The sequence below is a fragment of the Poecilia reticulata genome, chromosome 7 (assembly GCF_904066995.2).
Source record: "Poecilia reticulata chromosome 7, P_reticulata-male-v2, whole genome shotgun sequence".
Taxonomy (NCBI): domain Eukaryota; kingdom Metazoa; phylum Chordata; class Actinopteri; order Cyprinodontiformes; family Poeciliidae; genus Poecilia; species Poecilia reticulata.
Window position 1 is genome coordinate 1,158,209 of NC_088836.1, and position 18,778 is coordinate 1,176,986.

An 18,778-nucleotide genomic window follows, 5' to 3' on the forward strand; every position below is an offset into this window, starting at 1 on the left:
TGCTATCAGGAAGTTTTCATTGTTTATTGTAATGGAACCTGTATTTGCCTTTGATTGTTAAGTTTTGTACTTGAATCTTTTGGCAATGTTGAGAGGTTTTATTTTGGCTCTTTGCATTATTTAGCCTCTTCAGAGCCTTCATATGTTATCAGTCTGTTAAAGATAGTATTACCAATAGCAGTACAATTTCCACATTGCCTGTTTTGTTTTTTTTCTTGGAAAAAGTTATTAAAAAGTTTTTGTCTAAATTAAGGTGAATTCATGGTTTCTTTCTCCACATAATGTAACCGGTAGTGCTTATGATTAAAAAAAAAAATAATTATGTGATCGGTATTGGTGATTGGCTGTGATCGGCCCTCATGGGTGATCGGAATTGGAATCGGCAGGAAAAAACTTGATCGGCACATCTCTAATGAATACTGATCAAGGCAACGCACAGTGAGTGACTTTACCTTAGCAAACAGGTTGAAACAGCCCAACTTGCTGACAATGCAGTGCACCTCAGGAAGCCTCTTCCCCTTTCCACTGGGCTTGAAAACAGAAAGTTGCACAAGTCAGACAGCAGGGCACAGCAGATATGTTTCACACACAACAAAACACAAACCTGCCAGTTTCTGCTTCCCTTTATACCAGAGTTTGAAAACCAAACTACAGCTTTACAGCCAACAGCAGATTTAAACTCTGCATATTGATAACATCGCTCCAACTGAGACAAAACTCTGATTAATTTAATAAATAATAACATTTGGGTTTGAGACGCTGCGCTAAACAAGACAACACCAAGCAGAGGAGGAAGCTGCGACATTCCTTCTGCTGTGCGTCACGGGTTCAGAGGTAGCTGGAGTGCGATTCCTCAGAGTTAGTGAGTAATGACGCGGCGAACTGCCAGGTCACGCACAGTCACATGAGCCAATAACTCCCATCCAGATGTCAGCACATGTCCTCACTCACCAGGATCTTACGGCAGTAACAAAACCAGCGACTCCCATCTTCTCCGGTGAGGACAAAAGAGAACGTCTCACTGGAAATGAAACCGGAAAAATCAGGAACAAGTAAATCCAACAATGAATGTAGCTACAGCCAAATGAGAGAACCAAATATTAAGATAATTAATAATAACTATTTTGTTTATTGAATGTTTTAAGTGAGGGTGTGAAAGTGCGGCTCTGGCCCAGCTTGCTTCACCAGACCGGTGATGGTGATGCGCTTAAAACAAATTAAAAACAAATTCAAATAGTCTTAAAACTGGAGCAACACAAACTATTCATCTTTTATCAACTACATATTTTGTAGTTGATAAAAGCTCACTGCTCCCCTACGATTTAATTAAATAATTACTAATTTTGTAATTGATTGTTAACTGGAGTATACAGACTAAAAAATAGGCCATTTTACTGAAACAACACACACAATTAAGTTACAACAGTGCAAAAATATTCACATTTTATTGCATTCTAGGCACAAAAAGGCCTAGAATGCAATTCATTTTCCTTTAAAAAGGAAAATGAATTATTTGATTCTTTTAATGTATTTCTAATATTCCATTAAAAAAGGCTTAAGTGGTTAAATAAAAAGAATTTGCCGCATGTGCCAATTTTTTTATGCAATTAATCAGTTAATCAACAGATAGACCTCTAAAATGACATACAAGTTATTTGTGCTAGGACATTTCATCAAAATATTATGCATTTAGTTTGTTTTGATTATTTTAGCATTTTTTATAAGAGAAAAAAAATATTTTTGTGGCCTAACTTTACATCTGTGAAGTTAAAAGTCCTATTACAAAAAGTTTGGACACCCTGGTTTTAAGCCATGAAAGCTGAGATGAATTTAGGGATTAGAGCCGACAGTCGAAGACATAAACAGAAAAGAGAGGATGGAATAATATACGTAATATGGAACAGAAACAACAGAAGGTATTAAAACCACGTTGTACAACAAATGAAGGCATTATGCTAAAAGAAATCAGTAAAGTGTTTTTATTACCATTGCGCCCCTGTTGTTTTAGGATTTGTGTTTGACTAAGTGTCGCTGCGGTGCAGCAGCTGACCTGGGTGTGTGTGCAGATGGCTTCCAGTCCTGGGGATCCGGGAAGCAGAACTTGGGAATCACGTTGAGTTGATCCTCAGCTTCTCTAGAGAGACGGGACGACTTTTCAAACTGAAATGAAACGGCTGCCGGTCAGAAGAGCTGCAGCTTTCACTGAAGAAACCATCAATAGATTGTTTTCAAAATAATTTTAACTGTTCGAAAGGATTTATCATTATACCAATAGCCATACATATGGCTGGCAGTGGTTACCATCAACAAGTCCACTATTAAATCATGAAATTTTATGACTTGGTTAATTAAAATAACACAAAGTTCAGAGGTAAATTAAGTTTATTGCCTGTGCAAAGATTCTTCACATTATGTGAATCCAATTATGATTTGGACACATTTTTAACTTTATCAAATAACAAGCTAAAAATCTAATAAAGAGGTATTTTTCTGCTGTTAGAATTAAATTATGGAAAGATGCAGCATCAACTGATGAGCTTCTACTTCATTATGGGTTTTCAAAGGAAATGTTTAAAAAAATATTTCAGGGTTACAAGAGTAAATAACGTTTAGTTTTTTTCATATATTATTATGGCCTGCTATGCAATGCATGGCAGGAACCTATTGTTCTACACCCAATAGGTCTCTTTATTTATTTTTCTTACGTAACCATTAATGCATGCCGAACCGCTGCATGCACCCCCTCAAAACGTTCAGCTTGATCCCGAGAAGGGAGCTATTACTCTTAGTGGGATTCTGAGTTAAAATGACGACATAAATTGAGAAGAATGAGAAAAATCGAGGCCGAGTGTCTCACAGAATCACTAACCTTTCTCTCTGAAACATACACACACAGCACAGTGGATTTCTGACTCCAAAACTCTTTTTAACTCCCCCTCACAGGTACAAATATTGGCCTATTGGTCTAAAAGTCGGTCATGACATAGATACACATGCTTGCTCCCGTAAAATGTTTTCAAAATTTTGCTAGGGCTTTTGGTTTTTTGTCAGGGTCCTTGAGACAGACGCTGGGTGTCTCACAAGTATAGAAACTGTCTCCAGCATCCTGTCTGACAGAGAGCCAGCCCAGGTGCAGATAATTAATTACCATAGCAACGGGTCCCAGACAGAGGCAGTGAGTAGTCTCTCAAACAAGCACAGAGACAGGTCTCATATTTCCTACTACTAAGTAAATATTTTCTACTACTTTGATTACATAAAATTATTATTTCTCTGAATTTTTAAGTGTGAATTAAAATCCTTAGTATGAAGGTTGAAAGAATTTTAGAAATTAACAATTACCCACTGTCTATGTTTTTTATTTTGGACTGTGAGTGAGAACCACATGTGCGAAGCTTATAGTCGTCAGTCTCGGTCTGAATTTCACTGTGTATGGGGTTCAGCCATTGTACCATGTCAGCATAGCACTATGCTGATGGGCCTGGCAAAAGCTTCAGTCATTACACTCTGGCGGTGGACCATGTCAAGCATGTCAGACCTTCATGGATATACTCCTCAGGGCAAGTCCAGCTGTGCAAGCTGTAGCTAAAACGCTGGGTCCAAAGTGATGGGCACACATCTGCAGGCCCCATTTAAATTTCTTCAGGAATTTTCTAGTTATGATTTGATGTGCAGGAAGGACAAGCATCAGCCTGGTGCTTCTGCCTGCACATTTCAGTCCAGCTGTTCACATTGTTGTAATGTTCAGAGGTTTTTATTTGATGACTGACTGACTGAATAAATCAATCAATCAATATTTCTTGTAAATATGTATTTACAACAATACATATTTACTTAAGTTACTTATGTAAATAAGTAAATATCTTATTTACATAACTGAAAGTTAAAACTGATTATACTGACTGGCATGAAAAGATGCTGATATTAGAGTGAAGTAAATGAGTAGACAAAGCTCGTATAACATTTACTGACTCATGCCAGTGTGCGAAATTCCCCTTTCAATCATAAAACAAAATCATCTTAAGGATGCAAACAACAGATTCCATTCACTTAAGGCAATTAAAGCACATTTAGGTTGTCAGCAGAGCAGGGTAATGTTAGAGTAAAGGCTCCCTCTAACCATTTTTGGGAACTGCTGAGTAATTTCAGGGCAGTACGTGTTTCCTGTGGCGTTTTTCCGTAGTGACACGACCACGAAGATCTGGAAGAGCTGCTGCTTCTGCTGCTGCAGCTGGATCAGGTCCCTCTCCAGGGTGCGATACCCGGGCCGTCGCCTCAGTGTGGACTGGATGTAAACAGATCTTCCTGCTGAACACATGGAGCGATCATGTGCTAATGCAAAGGAATGCATTTCACCAAGGCTCGTTTACAGAAAGAGAACTGGAAACTGTCCAGGTTCTTCATTCTGTTCACACTTTAGTGAGTAATTCTTTCAGACATAAGAGTTGTGAACTCCAAACAGAAACCTCTTATTTTACTGCTGATACCGTCAGTGTTGTCTTCTGGATCGCTCTCCGTCCCACTGGTCTCCTCTGCTGCCAAGAGGAGCAAACATTAGTCAGCAGGACGGGAATGAAAAGCCTCGGCAAGTCATAATCACATGAAGACAGTAAGCCTTTGTTTGATAATCATTAGCCTGGCCCTTCCCCTGCTGGCCTTAAGTTAGTACATTATTAAAAGCTAGATATTTCCAGCAAGAAGCTCATTTTAATCTCCCTGATGAGAGGTTCTGTTTCGGCTCTTACCTCGTGCAAAGGGCCCTGGGTTCTTCACTCTTTTTCTGCCTCGTTTGTCATCAAAAATGGTCTCAATCTTGGAGATATACTGTGGAAAAATGCAAACACAAATGTACTTCACAAGCCTCATCCCTACAGAGTCACATCAGAGTCAGGGCTGTAAATCGCTAAAAAATCTAATCAGATTAATCACACTAGTGCTGTGATTAATCACAATTAAATGTTGCATTGTCTCAAACCAAACATCTCAGTTTTCTTATTCAGGAAGGTTTGCAGAAGTTATTTTGTTTCAAATGTAGTTTAGAAATGTTAATTATAAACTTGTGATTTGGTGGAAGGATAATGTACATACTATCTTGATTTTATCCAAATATCCAAGCTTAAACAAGTATGTACACCCCTTTAAAGAAAATAGAAGCTGCAATGAATTGACTGAATAAGTGTGACCAACCAAATACTTGGTTGAATAACCTTTTTATTTCAAATTCTCAATTTATTCTTCTTGATGTCTATAAAGTGCAGTGAATCTTATTGAGTTTAAATAAAGCTCATCCTATTTGCATAATTAGCCAAGGGAGGGTTTGATGAAGAATAAAAAAGATTTAAAAAAAGATTTGAGAGTATGTGTGATAAGAGTGACATCAGAAAGCTGGATGAATGTCTACAAATAATAATTATAATTTAAAAAAAAAACACAGAAAGTTGCCAGGGAGGCTGGAAATAAAGTTGAAGAGGTGCAGGAATTTTTAAAAAACTTTCTCAAAGTTCCCAGTGTGGAATTATTCCTCAGATTAAACATAAATTTTTGTGATTATGAATCAAATGAGAAGTAGGATTATAAACGCATCCCAAGACTTGGTTAAAAACTAAAACCTCGAAGGAAATGTGCTGCAGCACAAATGAGCCAAGTTGGATGTTTGTGCCAAAACGACTCTAACCATCATCAGAAGAAACCCACAGAGAAACATGGTAGTGGCAGCATTATGTACTGGGGTTACCATTTGTTTTTATCTAGAGTTGGGATTTTTAATTTAATCTTGGTTCAAGAAGCTACATTCAATGCAGAACACCGTATTTTCCAGACTATATAGCGCACCTCACTATAAACCGCACCCGCAAAGTTAAACCCCCCGCCCCCACTGGAAACGTACATATATAAGCCACACCGGGCTATAAGCCGCATGGTTCAAAGCGTGGGGGGAAAAGTAGCGGCTTATAGTCGGAAAAATACGGTACACAACCTTTATTATCTAAACGTTTCTGCCAGTAAGCAGTAATAAAGAGGGGTTGTATAATTAGAGCTTTACAGTCACTCTAAGTGCAAATTCAAATCAACAAAAGAAAAACTTCACTAGAAGAAATGACCCGGAGTCAAGAAATCTCCTGAAACTGGGCTGTTCTTAGATAGATGTAGAGACGTTTTCCATGGCTGAGAAGGGACAAATACTGCAAAATGAAGATGTAAAGTTTCTGACTCACATCTTGACATAATAATCTAATACTGAACCTGAGTTAAGCTATGTAGAAATATTATTTATCCTTTTTAATAATTTTATTAGATATGTGCAATTTTTCTGTATGGAAAAACTGGAATAGATGGAAAGCATTTTAAATAATTTGCAGTCTCATTTGCAGAACAAAAACGTGTTATTTTTGCCAGGGGTGTGTCAACTGTACATTAACATTTACAGAAGTTATTTATCTGACATCTCTGTTTTCCTGCCACACAAGAAAACATAAAACTGTTCAAAGTGAACCAGTTCTCTTCATTAGCATTTTAAAACAGAAAGAAGCAAATAGAAGAAGTTTAGACTGCTGCTGCTGTTAAAAGACACAAATGTGAATGACAGAAACAGCCAGAATGTTTCTGTAGCATGTCTGTTTCAATGTATGACAGACTATAATAACTGATCAATTTACAAGAACAGCACTTTAGAGAGTTTTTACGTTTCTGTCTCAAGAAGGAAAAGATTCAGCAAAAACATTTCTAAAGCAAGAGCTAACCATAAACGTCTGGCAACACACTAACTACACAGTAAAAGTGTCAGGCAGGTATCAAAGCGCTACTCCTCTATTTCTCCCTCAGCCAGGTGAATTACCTTGCAGTTAAATTCTGTCCCAGTCCAGCGGCTTCCCAAAGCCATGAGTTAGAAGTTTGTTTTCTTGTTCAAAGAGCCTAAATGTGACAGAAGGACTTGCATTTTGCTTCACTCCTATCTGTTTCTTTCAGCATCCTATCCTTCCTGCTCGGCAAGTTACCGCCCTGTCGTTGCTTTGCAACTTTTACCGTGACTCATCGTTTTACACTGCAATATTTCCCACTGAGCTGAAGCATTTAGATGCATAAAATGGTTTAGAAAACACAGGCAGCTACCTGAGGAGTCCTGTGGACTTTCTGAGCGCTGCTGTGTCGAGGCGATGGTGGTTTAGCAGATTCTGTAAAAGTTGAGGATTTGGACGCCAACACCTGAAATATTTTCTTGTCCACTTTCCCAGCGTATCCATGCAACGTCTGACCTTTAGGAGAAAACTGAAGCAAACGAAAAGATTTAAGACATGATTTCTATATTGTGACAATCTTTTCTTATGTCAGGTGAGACAGTTACTATTTTACTTTAGGGATACAGAAATAAATAGGGATGTCCTGATCCAATCAAAGTATCATCCTGTGATTTTGATAAGAGGATATTTCAGATTGATTAAACTCCTCACAGCCATTGTAAATCTACTGTGTGACTTTGTCAGCCCCACTGAGCCAGGGATGTATAACAGCTGCTATTTTATAAGCCTTGAACTTTATTCTGCTGAGCTAAGACCGTCTGGAAAGAGAGACGGTATTGGCTGCAGCACAACGTGTCTGTGTCATGTGACCATATCTCTATCTCTATATCTCTACCTTAACCCTCACCAGGCGAGAATTTACAACAGAACGGAAACTGAGGACATAAAATTAGCAAAATTAGGAAGCAGAACTGCTCTTCCTGTAAGGTTTGTCTTATTTACTGGAATGAAACTGAGACATGCTACATGCTGAATTATCAACAAGTCCTATCAAAACAGACAATAAAAATGCTGACATTAGCCTTGCAAACTGTGCAGAATAAAAACGTTAGCAGCAAGAGTGATATATGAGTTTATTTGAGACCAGAAATGTGTGTCAGGTGAGATACATATTTAGACATAAAAGGTTGTTATCCAGAAATCCCTGTTCAGACAAAATATCTGACACTGTCAAGAAAAATGGAAACTGCAGCGAGAATCGTGACTGGAACACAAGGGTTGTAGCAAATATCTACAGATAAATTATTGAGGTCGATTATGAAAACAAAGAAATAAAATCCTTACTGAGACATTCCTAATAAGTTAAAAAGTTATTTGAATTTCCTTCCTTACCTTTGGACCTGGGGGCCTTATAGGAAGACACATAGTGGACAGCTTGACATCTTCATAGGGGTAATCCCTGATCCCATCACCTGCAGGTAGACGGTCACTCAACATGTTAGAGAGAAAAACTGGAAGATTTAAATCATATCAGATGATCTGACATGTATAAAAACCTTCAAAAACACAATGCAGATTTTGGTTTCCAAGCACTTCAAGAGATGCTGGTGGAAGACTGCCCACTGAAAAGTAGAAAAAGGTCTTAGCCATATCCCAGAAATCAGAAATATTTCTAAAAAAACATCTAAAAAACATTTCTTCTTCTGAATAACATATCTTAGATGAAAGAATCCATACAAAACAAAAAGACTAAGAAAAAAGAGACTTGTAAGTGTATTTCTAAATAGCTCTAGTGGGAAATGGCTAAAATCTGAAGTCTTGCCATATTTTGAAAGAAAGATCATAACTGACAGCAGCCAGAGGCTGTGAGATTACCACATGTCCCAGGAAAGCTCATACTAAAGATGTCCATTTAACCCACGGCAGCTGCCCACCAGCCAATGATTTCCTGCCTTTGCTGTTACGTAACAGAACTGACTGATCATATTCTGGAAATAAATTAATTTACTACACCACACAGTCAATGCATGGAGTTTGGCTTACACACAATATCCTCATAAATATTGTCATCAGAGTAGGCATGGTAGAGGTCGGGGTGGACGTCTCCGTTTCCCACAGTCCCCTGCTGAGCTGTCAGGCGGGCCGCATCTTCATACTCAAACGACTTCCTGCAGTAAGGACACAAGGAAAATTAGTTCAATACTCGATTTTAGTTCTATATCGTCTAACATCACATCTTTTAAGGCAGATCTCTGAGTTGTCTTTAAGCTTCTGCTGAGCTTAAAAACAACTTCAACCGAATAACCTGCAGAATATTGGCAATCTTATATGTAGTTTTAGTTAAAAATGCCCCAGAAAAGTTCCTCTGTGATGCAAAGCATGAAAGACGACGATAAGCTTTCATAAAATTCAGTGACAGAGCATTCTTACCACATGTGCTAAGACCAAAAAGAAATTTCCTAATTAATTATCTCTGAATGTTTTTGTAATGTAGAGCAGCAGCAGCCAGAAACAGAAACTGTTTCTTAACTGCGTTTCAGGGTGATGCAATATTTTCTCCCCATAGAGGTATTTTGTAATGGATAAAAACAGAAGGAGATACTGACTTAATTTGAAGCTATAAAACAAAGAGTCACATGGAAAAAAAACAAATAAATATAAATGGTTAAAGTGGAAGGACAAAAGGTGAAAGTTCACTTAGCTTTTAAAAGTCTATTTTTGTGCAAATTTAATGTTAACTACAGTGAAAAAAGATGTTGAATGGCCGTAATTCTCCTGATAATAAATATTAGTAAATGAGTTTACACAGCTCATTTACTTAAGTGGTGCATGTGGGCTGTTTGTGTTTGTAAATGTTTATGACTTGGACCCATCTGTGCTATCAAACTGGGCCTCATCTAGACAATAGAGCTGCCAGACGGCATGTGACCCCAGCCAACAATTAAAATCTGACAATACAACCGCTCATCCACCCCCCAGGTAGGGGGACCCAACCCCAAAACTAACCCCCCAGGCAAAAAACAATAAAAAAAACTATTAAATAAGGGCATGTAAAGACAGCAGATCCTCAGTAGTGCTCCAAATACTGCAGTAACCTACAGTACTGCAGGTTACTGTAGCTAACCTACAGTAAAAGTACTGTAGGTTTGGTGTCAAATCAAAGTGGTCTTGATTTGTTTATTAGTCAGCTCTGCAAACACAAGAAGGCAACTAGAGAACCACTTCCTTTCTGACTTTAAAATAAGAGTCTCAAAAATGATACAAGTTATGTTGAAAATGCACATCTTTAGGCACTCATAATAATAAGTCCAACGTATTCATTAGCCTCAGAAGTGAGGACTATGATTTATGGATAGGAGAACTGATGTCATATGATGTCAGATACAGAAACCAGTGGGATTTGGCACCGTATTTTCCGTACTATAAGGCGCACCGGATTATAAGGCGCACCTTCAATGAATGGCCTATTTTAAAACGTTTTTTGTAAGGTGCATAGAATAGACCAGGGGTCCCCAAACTAGGGCCCGCCTCCACATTTGGTCTCTGGTGAACAATACCAGAAAGCATTTAGATTTTTTTTTTCATACATCGTATTTTCCGGACTACAAGCCGTTTATATGTAGATTTTTCTTCAACCACCAGGGGGCTCTTTAGCAGGAAGTGAATCATTGGAAGTCTGGTTACTTGTGCGCCAACATTGAGCCCACAAGCAGCAAAATGAGTAAGAAACAGATCAGATGTCTTTGAAAAGTTTCTTTGCAAAGGGGAAAAGGCCCAGAGAAGAGACAAGAGAATGGATTTATCCCGGACCGGTAGGTGAATCCCACATTACAAGCCGCTCTGCGTAACATGCGGCGACCGGCTGCTAATGAGGTAATGAAGCTTCAAGCTGCTTTGCCACATAGAGACCAAGCAGGTTGTGGATATAAGCAACACTTCGTGTGTTTATTGTCTCTCATCACTGTATCTTATTTTGAAGGGATATGTAAACGTTACCATAGCGACCAGTGTCAGAGCGTTTGGGCTGCGGTCAAGAGGAGAGGAGTAGAGCTTCGGCCGATTCACCAAACCTCTGTGAGCTGATTCGATCACAGAGCTGATTCGATCAAAGGTTCGATCGGTTCTTGTCTCCAAGGCAGGAGCAACACGAACCGATTCCAGTCACGAACATCCCGATTCCAGAGGATAATCCAGTAAAACCCCCAACATAGCGGGAATTTAGAATAACCAAACACGGATGACGATGTAGAAGCAATAAAGATAGTTTGTGGAGTATTTTTAAGAAATAAAAGATGTAACAAAAAGAAAAGGTGGTGGATAAAAGGCGACGGGAGCAGCAGTTCTATTTGCTACACTATGATTTGGAGGTGGCTGTATTTTCATAGTTAACATTTTTAACTGAATGAACATAATAATGACCTTTAGATTTAATAATAAACATTTCCACATCTCCTATATCCACCAAACTCTCAGTTGCGTGATATGTCAGCTGTTTGGGATTCCCCTCTGTTCTGACGTCACCGCACTTTCTGATTGGCTTCTGCATGTTGGCTTTCTGACACCAACATGCAGAAGCCTTATCTGACTGTTAACCCCTTCCCCGGGACGCAACAAAATGTCCACGTCTTGACCGGTCCGCGGTAATAAAAAGGTTGGAACCACTGATTTAGCACATGCTAGTAGCAACACGAAGGATCAGAACTTTTACTGTTACAGTTACCGTTCGGAAACTACCGTAAAAAGTTCAGTTAAATCTAATCTTGGCAACTTTTTCTTTTTCAACCGTAATAAATGTGATATTCAGTTGACCTGTTATGACTCAAATGTTGGCTGTCTGCCCCCCTCTGCTGCTGCTGCATCGTTGTGGAAAACCGGCAGAGATATCTGTGGCTTATAAGTGTATGTTTACTGGTTTAAAAAAAAAAAAAAAAAACTTTGGGGTTGTGGCTTATAGTCCGGTGTGGCTCATAGTTCGGAAAATATGAACTATGATCCTTCCTGGATTTTTTCTGTGAAGAACCCAGAGAGGGTTATTTGATTGTGCTTTCTGGAAAACAATATATTTTTGCATTTAGGTGCTCCTGCAATCGTCGCATTTTTTCTCTTACAAACTGACTCCGGCCCCCAACCAGAGAAGGGAAAAGTTATGTGGCCATCACAGGAAAAAGTTTGGGGACCACTGGAATAGACGCTACAGTAGAGGTTGGAGTTACATTAAGCATCCACTAAATAGAGCTGCACTAAAGGGAATGTCAACAAAACAGTCCGACTCCGGTCGGCGTGGCCGGACGATGGTCACCCTTCTCCGTTCGCGCACAGCATCTTCGTGGAGAACGTGGTGCTAAATGACCTGCAGACGACCTGTAATATCGTCTGCAGGTCAGACGACATTACAGACGGTCTGTAGGTAGATAGGTCAGTCAAACTTTATTAATAGATAACAAACCAGCGTTCTGACCACTATCCCAGCATGCACCACGCGCTTCTTCTTCTACGGGCGAAAATGAAGTCGGCGGCTGCTTACTGTAGTTGCTAGACCTGTTGTGACTCAATATTGGTCCATATATAAGGCGCACCGGATTATGAGGTGCACTGTCGGCTTTTGAGGAAATTGAAGGTTCTTAGGTGCGCCTTATAGTGCGGAAAATACAGTAATTGTTGTGGGGCCACATGCTATTGTGGCACCACAACACTGACTGATTATTGATTTCTTCTACTTTTGTGTTTTCAAACTTTAAAAGATCTGATTTAATGGTGATAAAAAGTTTATTTCTGCAGTTTTCACTGCATTTAAAATGCACAGCCACAATGTCTACATGGACCGAAGGATCCAGACGTTTTCCTGGGGCAGGAATTCACGAGGATCAGAGCCTACAAATCCGAGGCCATGGTCTTGAGCCGGATAAGGGTATCATGCATTCTCCGGGTCAGGGTGTGTCCTGCCTCAAGTGGAGGAGTTTAAGTATCTTGGGATCTTGTTCACGAATGAGGGAAGAAGGGAGCGGGAGATCGACAGGCGGATTGGGGCAGCGTCTGCCGTGAAGCGGGCGCTGTACCGGTCCGTCGAGGTGAAGAGAGAGCTGAGCCAAAAAGCGAAGCTCTCGATTTACCGGTAGATCTACGTTCCCACCCTCATCTATGGTCATGAGCTTTGGGTCATGACCGAAAGAACGAGATCGCGGATACAAGCGGCCGAAATGGGTTTCCTCCGCAGGGTGTCTTCTCCCTTAGGGATAGGGTGAGAAGCTCGGTCATCCGGGAGCGACTCAGAGTAGAGCTGCTGCTCCTCCACGTCAAGGGGAGCCAATTGAGGTGGCTTGGGCCACGACATTGAGGTCGAGAAAGAGTCGAGAAAGAGTCACACGCTGTTAGACAAAAGGCCCATAGTAAAGAGATACATGTTTGATTCTGTTAGACACCAAGGTCCATTTCTCACGAAAAAGAAAAGTTTTCCCAGGCCACAGAGACATGGTGTGATTTCAGGGAGTGTCTTCAGTCCATATAATCAGCTACCCTCCTCCTCAGTCGCTGCACAGACTTTTTTAGAAACTCTTCTCAAATGTAATGCTAAAAGCATCTCCTTTCAGCGCTGAAAGTGAATAAAATAAGTAAAGTCTGAATGATTTTTTTGGCTGATTTTATGCTCCGTGTATCAAATCAAATTATGATTCATTGCTCGGGATTTCCATTCCCAACAGTTGCCTCCTGGACGCCTCCCTGGTGAGGTGTTCCGGGCAGGTCCCACCGGGAGGAGGCCTCGGGGAAGACCCAGGACACGCTGGAGGGACTATGTCTCTCAGCTGGCCTGGGAACGCCTTAGGATTTCCCCGGAGGAGCTGGAAGAAGTGGCTGGGGAGAGGGAAGTCTGGGCCTCCCTTCTGAAGCTGCTGCCCCCGCGACCCGACCCCGGATAAGCGGAAGAAAATGGATGGATGGATGGATGGATGGATGGATGGATGGATGGATGGATGGATGGATGGATGGATGGATGGATGGATGGATGGATGGATGGATGGATGGATGGATGGATGGATGGATGGATGGATGGATGGATGGAATTCATGTGATATTTCTGACAGAAACTTCAGAGTACAAATAAAATCAAACACTATCTCACCAAAACTAGCAAGATTTTGAGAGCAACTAGATAGCACTCCCTGATACTGACTTAATTTAGTTTAATTCATTATAAATAGATTTATTTTTATGATTACTAGCTTTTTTGAAAACACTGTCTTTGTAATGCTTTAAAAGCTGCAGCTGTTTTCATTTATTCTGCTCAATAAAAGGCTAATATGAAATATGGTGGTGTAATGGTTATCTTCCTGGCCTCACCTGTTCTTCTTATGCCTGGACAGCCCTTCGGTGTGGATGACAGGACATGGCGGAGGTGGGAAGTTCGGCGGCTTCACCACCCTCCTGCTCCTCAGGTTGAAACTGCTGTTGTTGTGAGGGGATGCGCTGTCCCAGCACGACTTCGTGTTGTTGCTGGTCCCGCGGTACTGGAATGTGCGCTGGGGTTTGGGAGGGGGCAGCGCGTCGCTTGCGTTGCTCCTGCTGTTCTCCCACAGCAGCCTGTCTCCCTCCAGCTTCCTCCAGAAACCCCGAGACGTGTAGAAGTTTCCAGCAGGCATGTTGTCGTCCTGATCACCAGCTGAAGGAGGTAGAGGCTTGGAGGCAATTAAGATGTCAGGAAGGCGATCCAGTTTGGGGTTGCCGTTGGCTGAAGGAAGGGTGTCTGTGTTAAATTTGGAAGTTACAAAAGTTTTTGCTGTGCTGTGTTTTCCAGGAGATGGGTTTGAAAATGAAGTGGAGGATTTCTTGAACAGTTCTGACTTTCGAGCAGCCACGCTGTGGACGTCATGAGCTGGAGATTCCCTGAAGTCTAACTCTGTACTTTTTGCTCTTGACCGGCTATCTCTTGCATGAATTCCAACTTCCAAGCATTCACTGGAATATCCATTCCCCAGAAGGTCACTGGACAGCGTTCTGGACACAACAGGAGGGTGTACTTTGACTCCTCTATCTCTGCTGCTGCTCTGTTGGGTCCTACTCTCCCACTGGGAGATCTTCTCCTTAATGTTGACCCGCTGCCCTGCCGGCCGGCCCTGCCGAATGGTGCTGGCCTCATCCATCCCCCGCCTGCCCTGCTCCATGGTCAGAGCCAGCATGGTGAGACGGGGTGAACCGGCTCACCTCCACTGCTCCATCAGTAAACACAGGAAAGGCCTTTCTAACAAACCGGAGAGCAAAAATCCACTTGATCAGGTGTTTGGTCCAAGTTATCAGCCAACAGACTTAAAGCTGCTTCCTTCTATGTGTCTTCTTGAACCAACCAAGAGTCATTTCTCACGTCTCATTTTGTAAACAATCTAAAAAGAAGCAAAGACAAAAAAATTGCCTTTAAAAACATAATCCCAGCCACCACACTGCAAGGTCACAGGGGTCAAAAGGCAACACCAGGATAGTTTACAAAAAGGTGGAGTGAGGAACAGAATGAAAAGACGGGCAGCAAAAAAATAAATACATTTAGAGAAGAATGAGAGACGGTGACAGGGAACTAGATTACCACAGCGCTCTGCAGCTGGTTTGTGGCTTGAGCTATCCAGGCTTTCAGCCGGAGGGGAATTCTGTGTCGCTGTCATCAGAAACCTCACTGCCGCCTAAATATGAAATGCCAGTGATATAACAAAGTGCTGCATCTGATTTAATGCAACAACAAAGCTGCCTTTCACAGGAATGGAAAGTATGGGCTCCAGACAGAGCCAATGAGAGACGCAGTACGATCAAAAGGAGTCCAGAATTATGAATTTCACTACAAGCTTCTTACCACAACTCCAGCTTTCAGGCAGTCAGGAAATTCTACTTCATTCTCACAAGTTTATGGCAATAAATGTGGCTCCCTTCTAACTTATGAGTTTGTGATGTGTTCTTGTCATATAAAAAGTTCTTACATTTTTAATACATTTTGAGTTTTAATCTGAGAGATGTAAGAATCTAATTTAAAAGAAATCATATCTTCATTCAATTTATTGAAGATGCAGGAGGGTGAGCGAGAGCAAGGCTTTAAGGAAATAAGAAGACAGCGGAGTGCAGGAACCATGGGCTAATATAACATAAAGAGTTTAAACAAAAAAGGTTAACATTATTTTGAAATAATATTAAAACCCTGTTTCACAAGTAGCGTGAAGTCAGCTCTGCTAAAATAAGAGTTCTGATGAGGTCAATTTGTCAGATTAAAAGTAACTTTTAACACAAACCTTTATACTAAAGGCAGATATTACACAGTTCTGTATTATTTTCATTGGTTTGATGCAATATTCTGTAAGTGGAAAATCATCATAATTAACCGAAATAAAGCATTTCAAAGATTCATCTGTGTGTAAATAATATATATAATGTGTTTCTGTCGTGGTTATGTTCCTGCAATTAATGGACATTTCAAGAATATTCTAGTAGGTCTGTATGAGAAAGGTTAGAACATTATGAATACTGTATTATCTTTTATATTTGTATTAAAGACAAAGGATGATCATCAGCATAAAGGTTTTGGTTGGTGCATCAAAAAAACTCCTTGTTTGAAATTTTGTTTAAACTTATCTGCCTTCTGATTTGGAAATTTATAATTGCATTTTTGCCATCTTAAAAATTCAAATAAAAAATGTGCAGTTTTTTGTTTAGATTTTCCCTTGCATGAGTTTCTGTCAAACACACATTCCTTTCTGCACATGCACAGACAGGCACGTCTCTGGCAGATATTTTTCAAAGGGTGATGATGTAACCTGGTTTACAACTACAACTTCTGGTGTTTTTTTTTTTTTACTTTTAACTTACAACCTCACTCATAGTAATCTGAGCCCAGAGAAGACAATATTAAGGTTTAAGCATTAAGTAAAAGGCAAACATCACCAGCTGGTGTCAGCTGGTGATGGAAAGCATTTCACCCACATTTAATGGATGATGAAACTCAGACATAATATAAATATTTGGAACTAAATGAACTCCCTTCTCTGTCTGTAGCACATGAAACGATAATGACTGGCTGCAGACATTAAGTTGTTTATCTCAGGATCCACTTTGACTCTTATTCAGCATTAATCGCTATATACTTCTACACCTAGGCTCCTCTCACTGCATGGAAGCTAACTATTAGGACACGTTGCACATGAGGAAGCTGGAAGAACCGAAGAACCTGAAAAAAGGGAAAGATATGCTCACAATCACAATAACTATGAGCTGAATTCCTGCAGAGTAGCACAACACCAGGGCCAGGAAAATATAGATTTAAATAGGGACGGCCTAAAATTTATGCTTTTGTTTAGTTTGACCTAAATTAAATGTATGCACTGGAATGTCGCCCTAAAACTGCCAGATCTCGAGATGACAATGCATCCCCAAACTGACCCACTTCTGCAACATTTGTCTGGACTACACAGGAAGGCATGAGCTGGGTTTCCCGAGCGGCAGGAAGAAGGATCAGCAGCATGTCTGTAATTACGGTGCAGAGAGATCTTTGGAATATTTATGATCACACCATGTGATGGCAATCAAGCCGTACCTCTGAAAGACACTAAATCCTGAAATGCACAGGCTGCATGACAGTTACCATAGCACCGTATTGGCAAATAAGCATGAGCCGGTATGAGACTGTCATGGTACGACGCCCAAAGTAAAACAGATAAATCTGTGAAGTAAACACACTTTCATAGAAATCACAAAAAAACATAAAACACAAATGTATGTACATAAATAATGTATTGAGTATGTCAGTTATAGATAGAAAATATAAAACAAAAAGTCACTAATTATTATTTCTTCTGTTTTTAAGAGCGTATTGTAAAGCGTGTTGCAGAAGTCTAAGAAGCTGATAAAAGTTGGTTTATTGGATATGTAGCCTGCAGTCCGCTGCCACTCACAGCTTTAAAATGTCACCTCAGTGTTGGGGGCGTTCCCGTTTTTTACAGCAGAAATTATTTCCAAACTAACAAATTAGTCTTTGTTGTAAACCAGGAGAAGTGTAAAGCACATTTCTCAGCTAGTTGGTCAGCAATCCACAGCAATTAGTGAGGGAGGGGCAGAACTGTTATACTCCATGCTCCACTTCAAGCTGCACCAGGTAACTTTTATAACTTTTTTTTTTTTTTTTACATATTTGTGGAAACTGTCAAGAAAGTTTAGTATGAGACAAATCTGTGAAAATCAAATATTGAGCTCTTTTGGCTTCTCCCAGTGTTAACTAGAAACAACCAATCAGAGACAGGACAAGGGCTGTCAATCAAGCCCATGTGCATACGGTTATCAGCAGAGCTGATAACCGTATGCACATTTCTTTCTTTGGCACATTTACCATGCCGTTCACAAAATTGATTGACAGCGCTAAACCCCGCCTCCTGGCTCTGACTGGTTGTTTTTGACTGGAAGCGGTGCATTTCTTCAGTAGCAGCTCAGGGAGGAGCAGGAGGATATCGAGCTTTTCACAGATTATCTGTGTCGTATTATTCTGTGATGACATTAACAAATATGTGGATTTTTTTTGTCACATTACATACTGTGGCACCTCTGTGAAAGAACTTTAAATGTCTTGCAGTTTTAAAACCATACCTTTTTAAAACCTCAGTAAACCAGTATATATTTCTGTCAGAACCAGGTTAGACAGAAAACAGACGCATCGCAAAGTACCCTGTCATCACTTACAGCAACTAAATTAAACCTAATTGTACCTTCAGAATCCACCCCAACACGCCCTCTTCAAGATGGCAGCATGACAGGACATGTTGTAGGTGAGTTGTTGCAAGAACCCTAGCTTACCATCAATGGTGACAGTTAATGCTGTAATACAGGAAAACTGCTGGTTTGCTACAAGCCAGGATAAAAGAGTGAACCAAGCAAGAGTCTTTAAATTATTGATCAAACAGCAGAAAGCTTTACATTCATTTGGTGGACTCCACTAGAAACCTTCATAGCATGACAGTTATATCATTTAGAATACAAAAATAATAGGGGGTCATTCATTGACTTAGTTTTTCCTTCACTTGCATACG

At 40.3% G+C, this 18,778-nt stretch overlaps 1 protein-coding gene and 1 long non-coding RNA gene across 10 annotated transcripts in view; one reads left to right on the top strand and one right to left on the bottom strand.

The window, feature by feature from the left end:
- Positions 1-14,908, bottom strand: part of dennd2c (DENN/MADD domain containing 2C) — a 28,724-nt gene extending 13,816 nt beyond the window's left edge. For 4 of the 9 annotated variants that reach the window (XR_014088085.1, XR_014088083.1, XM_081608544.1 and 1 more), the window contains exons 1-11: positions 14,073-14,908; positions 8,781-8,905; positions 8,294-8,359; positions 8,130-8,209; positions 7,111-7,266; positions 4,746-4,824; positions 4,488-4,535; positions 4,121-4,308; positions 2,051-2,160; positions 952-1,021; positions 453-530 (exon numbers count right to left, since the gene is read on the bottom strand). Coding sequence is in view for 7 of the 9 variants with exons in the window: in XM_081608544.1 (XP_081464670.1) it covers positions 453-530; positions 952-1,021; positions 2,051-2,160; positions 4,121-4,308; positions 4,488-4,535; positions 4,746-4,824; positions 7,111-7,266; positions 8,130-8,209; positions 8,294-8,359; positions 8,781-8,905; positions 14,073-14,908 (1,836 nt within the window). In the remaining 2 variants the exon portion in view is untranslated. The remainder of the gene's footprint in view (positions 1-452; positions 531-951; positions 1,022-2,050; positions 2,161-4,120; positions 4,309-4,487; positions 4,536-4,745; positions 4,825-7,110; positions 7,267-8,129; positions 8,210-8,293; positions 8,360-8,780; positions 8,906-14,072) is intronic. The other 5 variants (XM_081608547.1, XM_081608545.1, XM_081608546.1 and 2 more) reach the window with 5 other exon arrangements.
- On the top strand, positions 14,304-16,419 carry LOC145552143 (uncharacterized). The gene is made up of 2 exons (XR_014088087.1): positions 14,304-14,400; positions 14,527-16,419. It is a non-coding gene; the product is annotated as an uncharacterized LOC145552143 (long non-coding RNA).
- The last annotated feature ends 2,359 nt before the right edge of the window (positions 16,420-18,778 follow it).